The sequence below is a fragment of the Cololabis saira genome, chromosome 13, assembly GCF_033807715.1.
Source record: "Cololabis saira isolate AMF1-May2022 chromosome 13, fColSai1.1, whole genome shotgun sequence".
Lineage (NCBI taxonomy): Eukaryota > Metazoa > Chordata > Actinopteri > Beloniformes > Belonidae > Cololabis > Cololabis saira.
Window position 1 is genome coordinate 13,924,625 of NC_084599.1, and position 15,112 is coordinate 13,939,736.

Consider the following 15,112-nt stretch of genomic DNA (forward strand, 5'->3'; position numbering starts at 1 on the left):
TAAAACAATTGTTATGGCTGTGATTGTTCATAATTTATTACCAGGTAGTTTTGTGTAGAAGATGCCCTTAAGCCACTCTCCTGCAGCGGCCACAAAGATGTCATTCCTCACTGAGAAGTACTTTAATTGCAACCAGTGAACCACATTTACTTCCCTATTGCCTTCAGGCATCATTCAATTGTTGGGGTATACGTTTCTTGGCTTCCATGTTGGACATTCGGAAAGAGGATCAATACCACTTTTAAGAATCTCAGCCAACAGTGCGGACTGAACACCACATGCTGTTTCGATCTTACTCCAGCAGATGGGCTGTGAAACCAGCTTCACTCCCAGACGAAACACCTGGCAGGATCAGCTGAGTGATGCAGTGATTGTCTTGCAGCAGTGCAGCATTTTATTCAACTGGCTGCTGGCCAGCAGCAACATCTGTCCAGCGAAGATGGCTGCGTCGAGACATGACACCTGACAGCGAGACAGGAAGACTTAGGTGAGAAGGGTTACGATCCAGGTGAAATTTCACCAGCCCATCTTAAATCTCTAGTGTTACCTGGTGCCTTCTCCAGTAGTGCGAGAGGTTAAGGTGCACAGACCTTGCAGCTGATATAACTAGGGGGCCAAAATCTTTAAAAGGTCTGCAAAGGGTTTGTGGCAACATAAACAACAAGGCTACTTTTTGAGCAATCAAAAACCTTAAAAGGAGAATCGTAATCTTTAGGTGAAAAGAGCCCCATGAGCGTAACAGTACTGGGTAAAACTTTATCAATCCCTATGGGGATGGGTATTAACACTCACTGGGCTTTGGCAGTGATGCCGTCTTGTGCATGATAATCGAAAGAAAATTATTTGAACGTTCTTGCCCTTGTTCTTTTTTCTGCTCTTGCCCAACATCATTAACATCTGCTCATCAACACATCTGGATTTGGAGTCTTATTCTTATTACTCGCACTCTCAACAACTTTCCCACTGGCATGGTAAAAAACACACAAAAAAAACTGTTAAAAGTACCAGCAGAAATGACCAAAGCAGTCCAGCATCACAAAGGAGTATGGAAAAAAAACCTTTGAAAAGATTAATGTTGTAGCAGGGAAAAAGATGCTCAGCAGAAAAAAGAAAGATGCAGGAGGACCAGAGTTATTGCAACAGGCTTACAATAAAACATCACGGATGGACAGCTTTCTGGATTCTACAAACTTGAAGAAACATGTCAGGCAACTGATATTACTGCATATTACATGCAATGTCTACATTACAGATCTTACGTGTGAAAGGCATCTGATTCTACAGGGAATAGCTGGTCAGCTCTCTGCATCAAAACCACCAGCTCTAAAACCTTTCTCCCTCCAATTTTCCAGCTAAAAAACCGTCTAATCCAACTAATTGTCTAATAGAGAGATTTTGTAGGGTCCACAAGAAAGACAAGAACTGTATTTCCTGATACATCCATCTGTTTAAAATACATTCCAGGAAAATTAGGTTAAAGGGATTAAGGTGGATCATCAAAAGTGGAGACAAATTAGCATTAAACACATATGCATACATCAGAAGCACTTATCTTCAGAAAAGTGAAGAGTTTCCAACCTGGGGGGTCAGAATGTTTTAAATAGTTGAGTGTGAATAAAAGATCAAAGGGGTTGTTAGATGATTACACAGACAGGAAATTAAAAATGATTAGCTCCACAGAATGAACTTTACTTTTTGGGCTTTTTATCTAATCTTTTGTCTGAAATTTATGCAGCTCTGCTCCTTTTAAAATGCACATGAAACAACCAGTGGGTGAAGTTTCCGTGGCTCACTATCATGCAACCTGTGGTCAGGAGACACCAAGTTACACGGCTGCATGATGGGGACTCTCGTAGATGACGATATTACAGCCTCAACACTGTCATCCTTTCATTTCAGAACTGCTGCGGTTCAGGGATGGTCATCCATCTCACGTCTGATGAGTCATTACTGAAGGAAAAACGCCAGTCGGAGCAAAGCCGCCTGGAGAAAAATGAGCCCGTTTGATTGGTGTCGCTTTCTGTCGGCCTGTCTGCTCCCTCTGTCATGCATTTGCCGCCTACATGGCCACGCTGGATCGTGTTTGCGGCTAACGGCCCTGCTAAAGCCTGGCCATCGGAATCATTAATGCAACTTTCCTCCCTGATGGCTCCAAATGGTGTCAGCTTCCAGAGAGGCTTGTGTGTGTGCTCACGTGGATAAACGTTGGTGTGACTTCACAGAATGCCGTGTGTGTCAAGGGTACATATCAAGGTTTCGTCTTGTTTGATCATGTGAGGGTAGCATGTGGGTTGTGTCCTGCCCGTGGATGCTCCTTGCTCTTGTGACCGGGTGTACGCGTGTGTGTGTCGGTTAGGCTGAGCAGTGAACCGTCTTTATTTTTTAATGAAGGTGTATGCAGCTTCATCTGTCATCTGCCAGACAGCCTGTCTGATCCTCAACCTAAGGGGAGAGCCACCTCTGCTATTTGAGATGCCACCTTTGGTTCATCTGTTTACCTTTATTTTTGGGGGATTTCCAGACTAAATAACGGCTGATGAAACTCCTCCCCAACCACAGATTATATTCTACACAGAGTGGGCTCTGTGTTGAGGCTTTTGTCAGTGTAAAACCATAGCTCTGCCCTCCCTTTTTCTTTTATTTTGGCTCAGTATGGTCATAACTCTTCCTCCATCGTGCCCCCATGTTCTTTTTTCAGCACATAACCTGCTCCATCATTCTAATGTAATTGAACCAAGACCACAGTCATCTATCAATCAGTCCCGACTGCCTCGTTCCTGAGAGCTGGATTTGTGGGCGAGTGATCCGGGGAGAGAGAAGATTAGACATGAAGAGACAGACCACAAAGATATTGTGTTTTATTTATGGCCTATAATGGATCAGAATGTGGCCAAAAACAGAAATCATTGGTTTATCCTTTTTTTTCCTACCAGCAATCCCTGAATCCCTCTCTAAATACTTCTGAATCCTCTATTTCATGTGATGCTGAGCCTTTTGTTCAAAACTTTCTCCTGGAGATGTAACTCTTACCCAGTTTTCAGGCGTGAAGAGTCACATTAGTGTACTTTTAGGGAATGTGACAGATTTCAGGATTGTGGACGTGTCGCTTTGTGAGCATCCCTGTGAAACATGATGTTATTTGCTGAGATACGGCTGCTGCAGGCTCAAAGTCATTATCCAGACCGAAGCATTTTAGCAGGTCACGGAAGAATGTTCTGCTGCCTCAGCAAGACCATCCATCCACATATTCGTCCATTCTCCCCTGCTTTTATGAACTTTTCACAGTACTGTCTCATTTTGTCAGTTCTCACACACACACATGCACACTCAAATAACCTCAAACAACCCTGTCATTTAGTTTATTTTTGCCATTTTAAGTTTGTGAGAATAAACTAAGCCCTGATTGGTAGCTCTTGTCTCCTTATAAGGTTTTGCAGGTAAAATTAGGACCTGAATGACAGAGACTGACCCAGGGTGCCTATAAAAGCAAACCTATGCAGACTGGACTTAATGAAAGAGAATAATCTGTTACTATCATCAGACTCAAAGCCGGGTCAAACACAATGCACTGGCCCTGAGCAGATCACTGAGCCATCTTGCTCTTGACAGACATTTCAATAGACGGGTACCGCTCACTCCCTCCTTTCTGACTCACCCCCGACCTCATACCCCGTCAACAGGCCACCCCGCTCAGAGGGTTCAGACTCAGCCCACGGCTTTGATCGAGCTGAGAATAGATGGCCGTCCACGTCATTCTGTACACGATTGCTCACATCAACTCCTAATTCTGCTGGAGAAGAGGATGAAGGGGAGGCAGATATGGTAGGACAGTTTTGTGTTGTTGTCTTCTTTTGGGACAAGCAAAGCAAAGAGAACACGTGTCTCTTTGAAAAGTAGTTTGTCACTGACTCTAGCATGCGAGGAAGGTGAGACCACCAATAATATGAAGGAAGAAGAGCAACAGGAGAGATAGTGATCCTACGTTCAACCATTTGATACAAGGCTGACCCCTGCAGGACTGGAGGGGAAACGTGTGGCCAGCGTCAGTGAAAGAGAGAATGACGCACAACAGAGTGCAAATTCATACAATTTAGGCCTGAATATGTTGCCACATGGAGGTCTTAGAAATATATAGATGGAGGAAGATTTTTTTTTCTTTTTTAATCTGAAGGCAATGGCTGCTAAACCTGGCCACTAAGAATGTGATGCATGTCCCATTTCTTGTCCAGGAACGAGCAGTTTGCGTCAGACTCCGTGAAGGTCAGTTCCTGTCACTCAAACACCCTCGTACTCCAACTGCCAGTGTCATCTTCCATTTGCTTTGGGTGTCAAGGTACAAGCTCGGACGAGCGAAAACCTTCTAGACATTAAACCTGACTAACCTCTGTCATCTTATTGCCCCAGGTAATGTTTCACCTCACTGCAACACGACGCACTGGTTGATGCCGATCTCTCTCCACCATTGACTGTAAGATGATGCCACATCAGAGGTAACAGACACAGTTGAATGTCTCTTTGTGGCAAAATTATCTTTCATTCAACAAATGTGTCTCTTTTAAGTGGTACATCTACATGAGTGAAAACTACGGGTATCTGCAGTGTTGAATATGGCTTCAGTTTCGCTCTACCTGCTTCCCCCTGATCCGACACCCTGCAGCACACGCAGCCACCTACACCCTGCGCCCTCTGCACCCATCATTAATTCACATTCGCAATTACGAATTAATATGATTCATTACCCAAAGCCTGTGGCATCAAAGTTAATTAGGAGGAGTAAATAAAGCCAGACAGCAGTAAAACTGACACTGAAAATCGCTGTGACAGATGGAAAGGATCTGATTGATAACTGGTGGATTTCTGCCACAGCGCGTAGATCACACGCACAGGGATACGCGCTCAGTCATGGTTGTCTCATTTGAAAGTGCTGTGCCACAAGGGCCTCTGTCGTACTGCGTGATTGCATAACTTGTAAAGAACTGCTCAATAATGCATGGTCAGGACAGACATAAACAGCCTGTCGGAAAACCTTACCTCAGCATGCTGTTTTATTTGGACAGGACTCTCCTGAGGACTGACAGCTGGAGGACACCATTTGCATCTTTACTTGTATTCTGGCAACCAAAATGTGTTTACATGAGAACGGTGGTAGTATTCCCCCACTTTTTGAAGTTCATAAACATGTCTTCATAAATTGTTAATTTGGCTTCGGGTTAGACGAAGGTTGAATTTCAGATTGTGTGTGTGTGTGTGTGTGTGTGTGTGTGTGTGCGTGGGTATGTGTGTGTGAAAGAGAGAGAAGATGATTAACAGAAATATCTAAAGTTATATGCAATAGTCAGCACTTCCTCTTGTGTGTGTGTTTAAAACATATTTTTTTTATCATATATATAACTTATTAGACGAATTGCCTCACATTTGCCTCTGGAAAATCCCGGGATGCTGAGGAGCTTCTGCCTAATTCAGTGTCTGCGAGGCCTGTGACTGCAAAACCAAATACCATCAACCCCTCCGCTGCTGTGCTTCACAGTCGGTGTGAGGTGTTTCAAACATTACACCCAAACATCACATCTGTCCATGTTACAGAAGTCTGTGAAGTTCATCCATATACTTCCATGTTCTTTGTAGACAGAAGAGGCTTTCTCCTTTCCAAACAAATTATATTGGTTCAGCCATTTAATTGTGTTGTCATTAACTGTAATATTTGACATGTTCAGGGAAGCATGTAGGCTCTGAGTCGTAGCTCTTGGAGTTTTCATTTCTCCAGAGATTGTACAGACTGACCTCGACGTGAAGGGTATTGCTGGGATGTCTGATCCTGTGAAGATACTGTTTTGTATGCTTTCCACTGGTTAGTGATCACGTTTTCTCACTGTAGGACACTGAATTCTAACTAGTTTGGAAATTGTAATTCTTTCCACAATGATGTGCAGCAATAGTTGCATCTTTAAGACCATTACTTATGCCTTTCCCTCTTGAAATGATCTAAGCACCCACCTTAATGCTCCACAAAAGCAAACTACCAGAAGCATCTTTTTTTTTAAAGAGATTTGCAAGCAAGGACAGATGAATAACAGCCCTAAAGTACAACTTACTTGTATAAAATCCATCTGAAGTAGGAATGGGGTGCTTAGTATTGCCCACAAAATTGTGTTATTTTCGTCCACATTCTTGTTAAACAGATAATGCTATACTTAAACGTTTTTATAAAACGTTGAGATTAAATTGGTCTAATAGTATAAGACGCCAAGATAGGGGGATTTTTAGGCTTTTATACACACCACATGGGACTAAAAGAGGAATCTGTACTTTCAGTGTCCTGGGAGAAATAATTACTTTATGAGTGAGAACAAAAGAGGATCTCACTTCAACAAAATAGTAAAAAGAAAACTCGCAACTTCCACAATTTACAACCTGTAGGGTCACAGTTTGAGTTGTCACCGTGTGAGAGCAGAAGCAGCAAGTCCCTCCTCCTACAGGAAGCGGAACATTTCCTGCTGTTGAGCTGGAACTTTGCTGGACGATCTCCCCGCTCCTGGAGGCAACACATACCGGCATCAGCGAGGATGACAGCCCTCCTGGGCAGACTCGTGGTTTCGGGCTGCTCGTCGTGGCGGTGCAGCCGGACCGGCCGCGCAGCGCTCCCCCGGGCCGGAGCGCGCCTGCTGGCCGGGAGCGAGCGCCCTTTGACGGGGAGCGGGGGCGCGGACACGCCGGAGCCTCCACAGGTGGACCTGAAGAGGCTGGAGGGGGAGGACGAGGGTACGGAGATGTTTTTACTGGAACCTTACATAGTTCAGATTCACATTGGAACACATCTGCTACTCAACACAAGTACACAACCATTCAGTTACTGGCAACGTATTCAAATAGAGGAAAAACTCACCATGGTCACTTGAAACTGAAAACAATAATAATACTGATAATGATATACTGAAATTGACTCATGATCATACATTGCTTTAAACTTGTTGTTCAACTGACACCATCATTAAAAATAAATAAATAAATAAATGTCTGACCAACACTTATCCAGCTGTACCCTCCTATGTGATTTTGTGCTTGTATTGTTCTCTAGGATGTTAGTCGCTTTGGATAAAAGGTCTGCTAAATGACAGTAGTAGGTTTGAATGCTTTCTTCTCCAGACTGTGTGTTCCAGCTCTTTGCACAGATGTTCAGTAGAATTTTTAAATCAGGACTCATCAGACGTGTGAGACCAGTCCAGGGTTTTGTTCTTAGCCATTCTTGGGTGTTTAGTTGTGAGTTTTGATTCATTATCCTATTGGACCACCCATGGCCTGCGACTGAGACCGAGCTTTCTGACACTAGGCATTTCACATTTCACTCCAGAATACTTCGTAGCCTTGAGATTTTATTTATTTATTCTCGAACAAAACCGAGCCTCCGCCATATTTTCAATAAGGTACACTGTTTGTTTGTTTTTTAAACACACAGAGCTGATATGACTTGCAAAAAAGCTCCAGTTTTGTCTCATCTCTACGTAGGTCATTCTCTCATAAAATGAATGGCTTGAGAATATGCGTTTTGACAGATTCCTGTCTTTCTTCCAATTATTTTTGTGATTTACTGTCAACAATGGAGTCCTCTCTGATCATCTCAAACTGTGATGGATAGTGTGATCAGATACTGATGTACCTTGACCTTGGAGTTCACCTTGAATCTCTTTGGGCTCTTTCGTCACCATTCGTATTATCCATCTCCTCATCTTCCCCGTGACAATGGCTACAGTCTCACCAACCCTAAACCTCAAAATGAAATTTGCAACTGTGGTCACAGCAACATCAAGCTGCTTGGAGATGGTTTTATACCTGTTACCTTTAATATGCTTGTCTATAATTTTCTTTCTGATCTCATTTCTTTTCTGTGGTCCATGTTCAGTGTGGTGAACCCCATCGAACCAAACCGCAGAGTTACGACTTTTCACCCTAAAAACAACCAGACTGCTTGCAAGATTGAAGACACTTGTGATATTAACTACAGAACATACTTTAGTTTAACGTGTAACTACGGTCAAATCATTTTCAATCTCTTCTAGGGCCCAAACTGATTTGTCCAAGCCTGTTCATGATGTTGTTTTTATAATCATTCTGCTGAGCCACAATTAAAAAGCAATGCCTGGATCTTCATTAGTCAATTTGTAGCAAATTATTATTTATTATTACTTTTGTTAGTTTCAAGTTATTTCAGTGGCCGTTGTTCTTTTTCGAATGGAAGGATGCCAACAAATGAATCCATATTTCTACAATGTATGAGCACTGACTGGCTCTTAAACTTACCGAAGGGCAGTTAATCTCAGGTTGATGTGTGAATTGAAAACCATTTCCACCTCAGAATTGGTTCCAGATTTTATGATAACTTCTAAATTGATCAATTTCTTTATCAATGCGTGCTGGTGCTGAGAGTGTACAAAACAAATCAACGAGACATACGATAAGAGGATGAGACATTTATTTTGACCTGCAACGACACAGCGACAGACTTACCTAGTTTTGTGTGGCTGTACTGTAGTTATAGTTTAAATGATTGTGCTGCTGTTTAGGATGGAAGTGTTTGTAGGTATTCTTGTTTCCTCATTAAAACTTGGTCTGGATTTAATAAGTGAATCGATAAACATGATGAGGGTAATTGATAATTTCAGTAAAAACTTATAAATTCCCAACTAAATCTGTGCTTCGTTATGAGGGAGGTCAAACTAAGTACCACCTTGTTTTTTTATGTTGAGTCACTTTGTTCTGAAAATGTTGTGGATATGTGGTTAACTGATATGAGATTTTCTTCAGCCATGGCTGATGATTTAAAATCCTAACAAATCCTCAGATCAATGACTGCCCAGCCGATTACTTAGTCTATATCTAATGATATTACTACTTTTTGTTGTTGCTGTCTAAAATTAGAAAACACGAAAAAGAGTAGGCTACTTAAGACCTTTGTAGGACACACACACATACGCACATTGCTTCACACAGGTTTCTCAGCTTTTTTTAATATATATTATGATATTGTATTATTTGATGATGATAATATTAATAATAATAATATTTTTCTATGTAGCCATAATACTGTTTGAGCTTCAAGGATGACCATTCTTTCTAAATGAATGAATATGTGGCAATAATGGCTTAAGCAAGATATCACAAGTATGAACTCATCATAAAACGTGTTGATTTCAACCACAAAGTTCTTTTGTTACTGATTATTACACTAGATATTTCCTTTAATAACTGTGAAATTGTAATTTCCCAGAACCTGTAATATTTTTTCAAAACCAAAAGATATTTGATGATTTATAAATATGAGGAAGCTGAAAAGCTTCACTTCATCTTTTGAGTTTCACTTTAAATGTTGTCAACATGAATGGACTTCACAGTGTTTCCTCATCATTTTCTTCTCATGTTCTTCATCTAATTGTTTTAATAACGTCAACTGGATATAACAATAGCTTCTTGTTCTGTTACACTCTATGATACTATAAATACTAATTTATTTATTATTACAGTTCATGAATATGATTTTTTTCCTGTTTTCTGTTTCTCAGGGATCGTGGAGGTGTTGATGCGCCGATACAGAGCAAGAAACGCTCTCGGTCATGTGTTCGTGTCACAGGTGAGTGGACCCGGCAAGTATTTTTCACACACATACACAGTATATTAGCTGGGATACAGAGTCCTCTTTGTATGTGCAGATGGGGGAGCTGGTGTCCTCCCTCTCCAGTGACTCGGCAGTGCGTGTGGTTATCTTCAGAAGTTTAGTACCAGGGGTCTTCTGTGCAGGTGAGTGGTCTTTTGTACGTCTAGAGCCTGCTCACGTCAGCTGAGATGACGTGTGCGTCATCATGTGGGCACAGGTGCCGACCTGAAAGAGCGATCTCTGATGACCGACGCCGAGTCTGACCTGTTCGTTCACGGCCTGCGGTCCTTGATGACTCAAATAGGTAGGAGGAGAACCATAACAAGTGGCTCAATGAAGAGTCACTTTTGTTTTGTTCTCAGTCTTTGCATGGAGCTGTGACTTTTCTTCCTGCTTTCGCAGCATCGTTGCCCTCGCCGACCATAGCAGCAATGGACGGCGTGGCCCTTGGAGGTGGACTGGAGCTCGCCCTGGCCTGTGACCTTCGCACAGCCAGTGAGTGACTTCACCTATTCTACTCTGCAGTGGAGGAACCTGCATCACGCTCGAGTAACATCTGCTTTCTCCTGTCACGGGAGATGTTAATTCAGTTGGAAAGGTTATGGCATGTTCTCCTTGCAGCTGCCACCAATCCAGTCATATCAGATCAGTGGTGGAGCGTAATCATGGTGGTGGAGGATTTCAGCTTCCACTTAGAGTCATTTCCTTTGACTGACATCTCCCTTGTTGCATCAGAGCAGATCAGAGCTGTGGATCTCAACCTGACTGTCAGTACTCTTCAGGGTGTCACGGGAACCACTCAGAGTGATCACTGGATTCTTAACAAGTCAGAGAAAGAAGAAGTGAAACTGTTTGCTAAATCAAACTAATTTTTGCCCTTGACTTGTTTACATTTTCTTTTTACATTAAACCCTAAAACAATCAAAGAGGCGATAACCACTTTGGTTAAACTTCAAGATTCACTCAACAAATGTCATGTCGTCATTTTTAGTGGAATCAAATAATTAAAAAGCTAAGAACAGAGGTGGCAGGAAAGATAGTTTTTTTTTTTTTGTCGCTGGCAATCATTGAAGTGATGCAAAACATCTACTGTACTGTTTGTTTTTCTTAAAAGCTAGAGTTGAAAACAGGGGGGGTCGATCCCAGTCTGTAATTAGAATTGTGTTATTGTCATTGGCTTGATGTTTTCTTTGCTGGTAGAGGGTAGAACATATTAATTGAAATATTTGTAACTTCCTAGAATCAAATATCACAGTATCTGAAAAAAACCCAGAATATAAAAAGAGGATTGGTATGACCGGTTAATGATACACAACACATCTCAAAGTCCACAACAGAATACCTCAAGAGTTGCAAGCTAAACCCTCTCCACCTTAATGTCATCAGGACTCTGTTTGGACGTGACGGCAGCAGCGCTTGTTCAATTCTTCCAGATTCCTATAAGACATTAGCAGGAAGAATGGATGAAAATTCTGTAAGCAACACCTGAAATATTATTAATAATAATATTTCAGGTATATTTATTATTATTATTATTATTATTATTATTATTATTATTATTATTATTATTATTATTGCTGTTGTTTTAAATCTATTTATTTTTATTTTATTATTTTACCTTACACATGTCCTTTTATCACATTTAAACTGTAAAACACAAGTTAGACTAATGTTGATGAAACACTGCACTTAAACCTGCACTTAAACCAGTAGAATAGGGTTAATAGGTTAATAGGGATTTTTTTCAGTCTTATCTACTTGGAAATTAAGTATTTTTTTCTTTTACTTGCTGAGCTATTCATAGATTATTAAAATTTGATCAAGGGTGCAAAAACTTTCATTGTATAAAGCCTTTGTCTTGATAAAACAGTGATCAAAAAATCTTTGCATTAAATGTTAATGTATTTTTTTCACATATCCTAAATGAGGGACTGAAAGAAGCTCACATACTGATGATATCAAACACATCAATGCCAGTGTGGATTTGAGCAGTTTTGAGGTTACTGTAAGGAATATTAGTTGCCGTTAATGAAAGAATGTGAAGACTCTCGAGATGTCAGTAGTCAGGCGAAAATATTTTCTTCCACATGACGAGCTGACATTTTGCCGACGTGTGCTTTAATGATCCGTTGATGAACTTTGAGGGCTAATGACGGCCATCTGCCCAGCTGTTCATATACACAGAGCCGACATGTGACTGGTTTATTAGACGTGACGGCTCCATGATTGGTCGAGCACGGATGAGCTAGGTGAGCAGGTGTTGGTGCCTATTGCTCTGACAGAGGCATTAGTCAGACTTTGCGCCTTAATGGCACGCAGAAGCTCTCACCTTCAACCGTCCTCTGTGCGTGTTTGTGTGTTTTTCAGCATATTCTGCACAGATGGGTCTGATCGAGACGACACGGGGGCTGCTTCCAGGGGCGGGTAAGACGAGCAGAGGTCACAGGAGTGACCCTGAACTGTACTCATCGACTTTGTTTGAAAGACGAGGCAGCTGTGAGGGGTTCACCTTGAAGTGGTTTATCCTGCAGGGGGCAGTCAGCGGCTGCCGCGGATGGTCGGCATCACTCTGGCCAAGGACCTCATATTCACAGGTGGCCGTTCACAAACGACGACATGTTGGAAAAGGTTCAGAGTGCAGGATTTTGCGGGTTGTGTGTGTGGCTTCATCTCTCTATCCGTTACCAGGTAGACGTGTGGGCGGGCGAACGGCTCTGGAGATGGGGCTTGTAAACGGAGCCGTGGAACAGAACCAGGCAGGAGACGCAGCGTACAGAGAGGCGCTCAGCCTGGCCAGAGAAATACTGCCCCAGGTCAAAATGAAAACTCTCTCTTTTCTTTAATTCTTTTTTTTTTTTGCCATGACTTAGGACACTGATGCATCCCTTCCTTCTGCCCTTCAGGCAAAGATCTGCTCTCTTCCCTCTTTTTCTTCTGCTCATTGTCTGCCTCTCTTCATCGCTCCCTCCTTCAGATCCTGGTGTTTTCCTCCCACCACTCTTCTCTCCTCTCTCTCCAGGCCTCTGTCATCCCATATATCTTTCACTCCAGTTCAGATGCCTGCAGTTGGCAGAGCCGGAGTGGCAGTCAAGTGGAGAAACGGACCACAAATAGCACGACATGAGCACACATCCGCGGCCGAATGCTCAGGCCGGTGTGGCCTTAGTGACTGATTTGTGATGACTGGAAGTGAGGTGAAATAGACTCAATGATAGGTGAACCCACAGATCCTGGTAGAGTTGTGGCTGCCGGTTATCTTTTTATTTTGTGCTTATCCGGTGAAGAGTTGTGGTTGAAGCAGGCTGATCAGGGTCCTCGAGACATTCCCGTTTTCTAATATTCCAAGGTGAAACCAAATAATTTGATGTATGCAATTCCTACTCAAGGACCTTTAGAAAGGTGACAGCAATCAGCTAGGAAGCCATCCTGATCACATGCCCAGACCACTTCAGCTGACTCCTCTAGTCCTCAAGGAGCAACGATGCTTGATGTCTGAGCTCTTCACCTTCTGCCAAAGGTCATGCAGTCCCTCCCCCAGAGCAAGCCTCTTTCAGAGGCTCGTAGCCATGGCTCACTCTTCCGGTCACTAACCAGAACTCAGAACTGTAGGTGAGGGGTGCAGGTCCACCAGTTACTCAAATATTTTTTTCCTTTCTGACGTGACTGTCTTCAGTAGGGTTGCCACCTTTCAGAAATAGAAATAAGGGACGCCCTGATTTCAGCAGCGCAGGAGCCAAAAAAAAAGCCCTAAAACTTCTAAACTGAATAAAAATGTGTTTATTTTATATGAAAAAACAAAATGCTTTGATTTAAAGTTTAAAATGCTTTAATAGCATTGAACTTGCATGACTGTATAGACAGCCAACCATAATAGCAACTGAAATATCCTCCTATGCTACGTACGTCCACATCAGCCCAGATGTAATATAGCTACAGGTGAAGAATATGGTGTAAAAGTTAATTTATTTCAATAATTCAACTAGAATATGGTGTAAAATTTAATTTATTTCTATAATTCAACTAGAATATGGTGTAAAAGTTAATTTATTTCAATAATTCAACTAGAATATGGTGTAAAAGTTAATTTATTTCAATAATTCAACTAGAATATGGTGTAAAAGTTAATTTATTTCAATAATTCAACTAGAATTTGGTGTAAAAGTTAATTTATTTCAATAATTCAACTAGAATATGGTGTAAAAGTTAATGAAAATACGGTACAAATCGTGTCCCATATTAGTTCAATACGGGACGCAACATTTTTTTCTCAAATAAAGGACAATTCCGTATTTTACGGGACGGGTGGCAACCCTAGTCTTCAGTCTTCACTACAATGTTGCTCCGCTATTATATTACTGTTACTGCTGCTAGCCGTTTAATCCCCCGACCCAACAGGATATTTAAACTTTTACACTTGGGAAGTCCAACATAAAACATCTCCAAGAGGAGATGCCGTTCTGAGGCTCTGTAGCTGAGCAGCAGCTAGAGGTCGTCTCCACAGATGTAATGAACAGAAACAAGGTGGTTATAGTCTGAAAAGTCAGTGAATGGTGTCTCATTAATACATTTGGCATTTAACGTTCCATCACTTCTACTGCCCAGGCTCCTGTCGCTGTGCGCATGGCTAAAGAGGCAATGAACAGAGGAATGGAGGTAAACTGTGACTTATCAGTCTTTGTTTTTCTAATTGCTTTACATCAGTGAGATTGGTGGTTTTTATCCATCTCTTCCAGGTTGACATCGGTTCAGGGATGGCGATAGAGAGGATGTGTTATGCCAGGGTAAGTCTTACAAGGCTGTTTCCAAATATATATATATATATATATATATATTTTTTAATACTTGAGGAATTCTTCTTTCCTCTAAATTTTGAGACAAGCCACGATGCTTTTTCTCCCTAAAATTCCAGCATGCGTGCTCCCTCTGATCACCACCCACTATTTGTCTTTCTCTTTTCTTCAGGTCATCCCCACACGGGACCGACAGGAGGGAATGGCAGCCTTCATCGAAAAGAGACCTCCGCAGTACACTGGGGAATAAAACACACGTGTGGACTTGCTCTCTACAAGCTCATGCCAGAGGAGCAGTTAACATTCGATTGTATCTGCTGTGCCTCCCAGTGTTGGTACAGTAGTTTGGGTCAGGACACAGCCGTGGCTGTTTGCTTTGGTGACGGTCTGGAGGAGGTGAATTTTCTTTGATGCAAAAGAACAATAAAGATTGAGTCCAGTTTTTGTTTTGACTGTGTTGCCTTCCATGTGTTATAGGTGATATCAACCTTTGGATGATTGAGTAAAAAGTTATCCCATGTGTCGTAGTCAGTTTTTGGCAACATTACATTCTTTTTTTATTTTTTTATTTCTAAATTTGCAAATACAACTCTGAGCAGCGACATGGCACAGTCTTAGCTGACATATAGAAGGCTGACGTTTTTCATTTTCCATTTAAATTATTCATTTGTGTGGG

General features: G+C 41.8%; 1 protein-coding gene across 2 annotated transcripts; it reads left to right on the forward strand.

Annotated features, from left to right (window-relative positions):
- The first annotated feature begins 6,459 nt into the window (after nt 1-6,459).
- echdc2 (enoyl CoA hydratase domain containing 2) lies at nt 6,460-14,888 on the forward strand. 2 transcript variants are annotated; one of them, XR_009783925.1, is made up of 11 exons: nt 6,460-6,759; nt 9,555-9,622; nt 9,702-9,789; nt 9,864-9,950; nt 10,049-10,141; nt 12,014-12,070; nt 12,178-12,240; nt 12,335-12,459; nt 12,550-14,299; nt 14,380-14,427; nt 14,609-14,658. XR_009783925.1 is itself a non-coding variant. In XM_061737841.1 (11 exons), exons 1-11 carry the CDS (start codon nt 6,564-6,566, stop codon nt 14,684-14,686), a joined length of 954 nt encoding a protein of 317 aa, XP_061593825.1. In that variant the 5' UTR covers nt 6,474-6,563; the 3' UTR covers nt 14,687-14,888. The 2 variants fall into 2 exon arrangements, 1 of the variants encoding a protein (XP_061593825.1); XM_061737841.1 differs by having other exon boundaries at nt 6,474-6,759; nt 14,249-14,299; nt 14,609-14,888.
- Nucleotides 14,889-15,112: the final 224 nt, after the last annotated feature.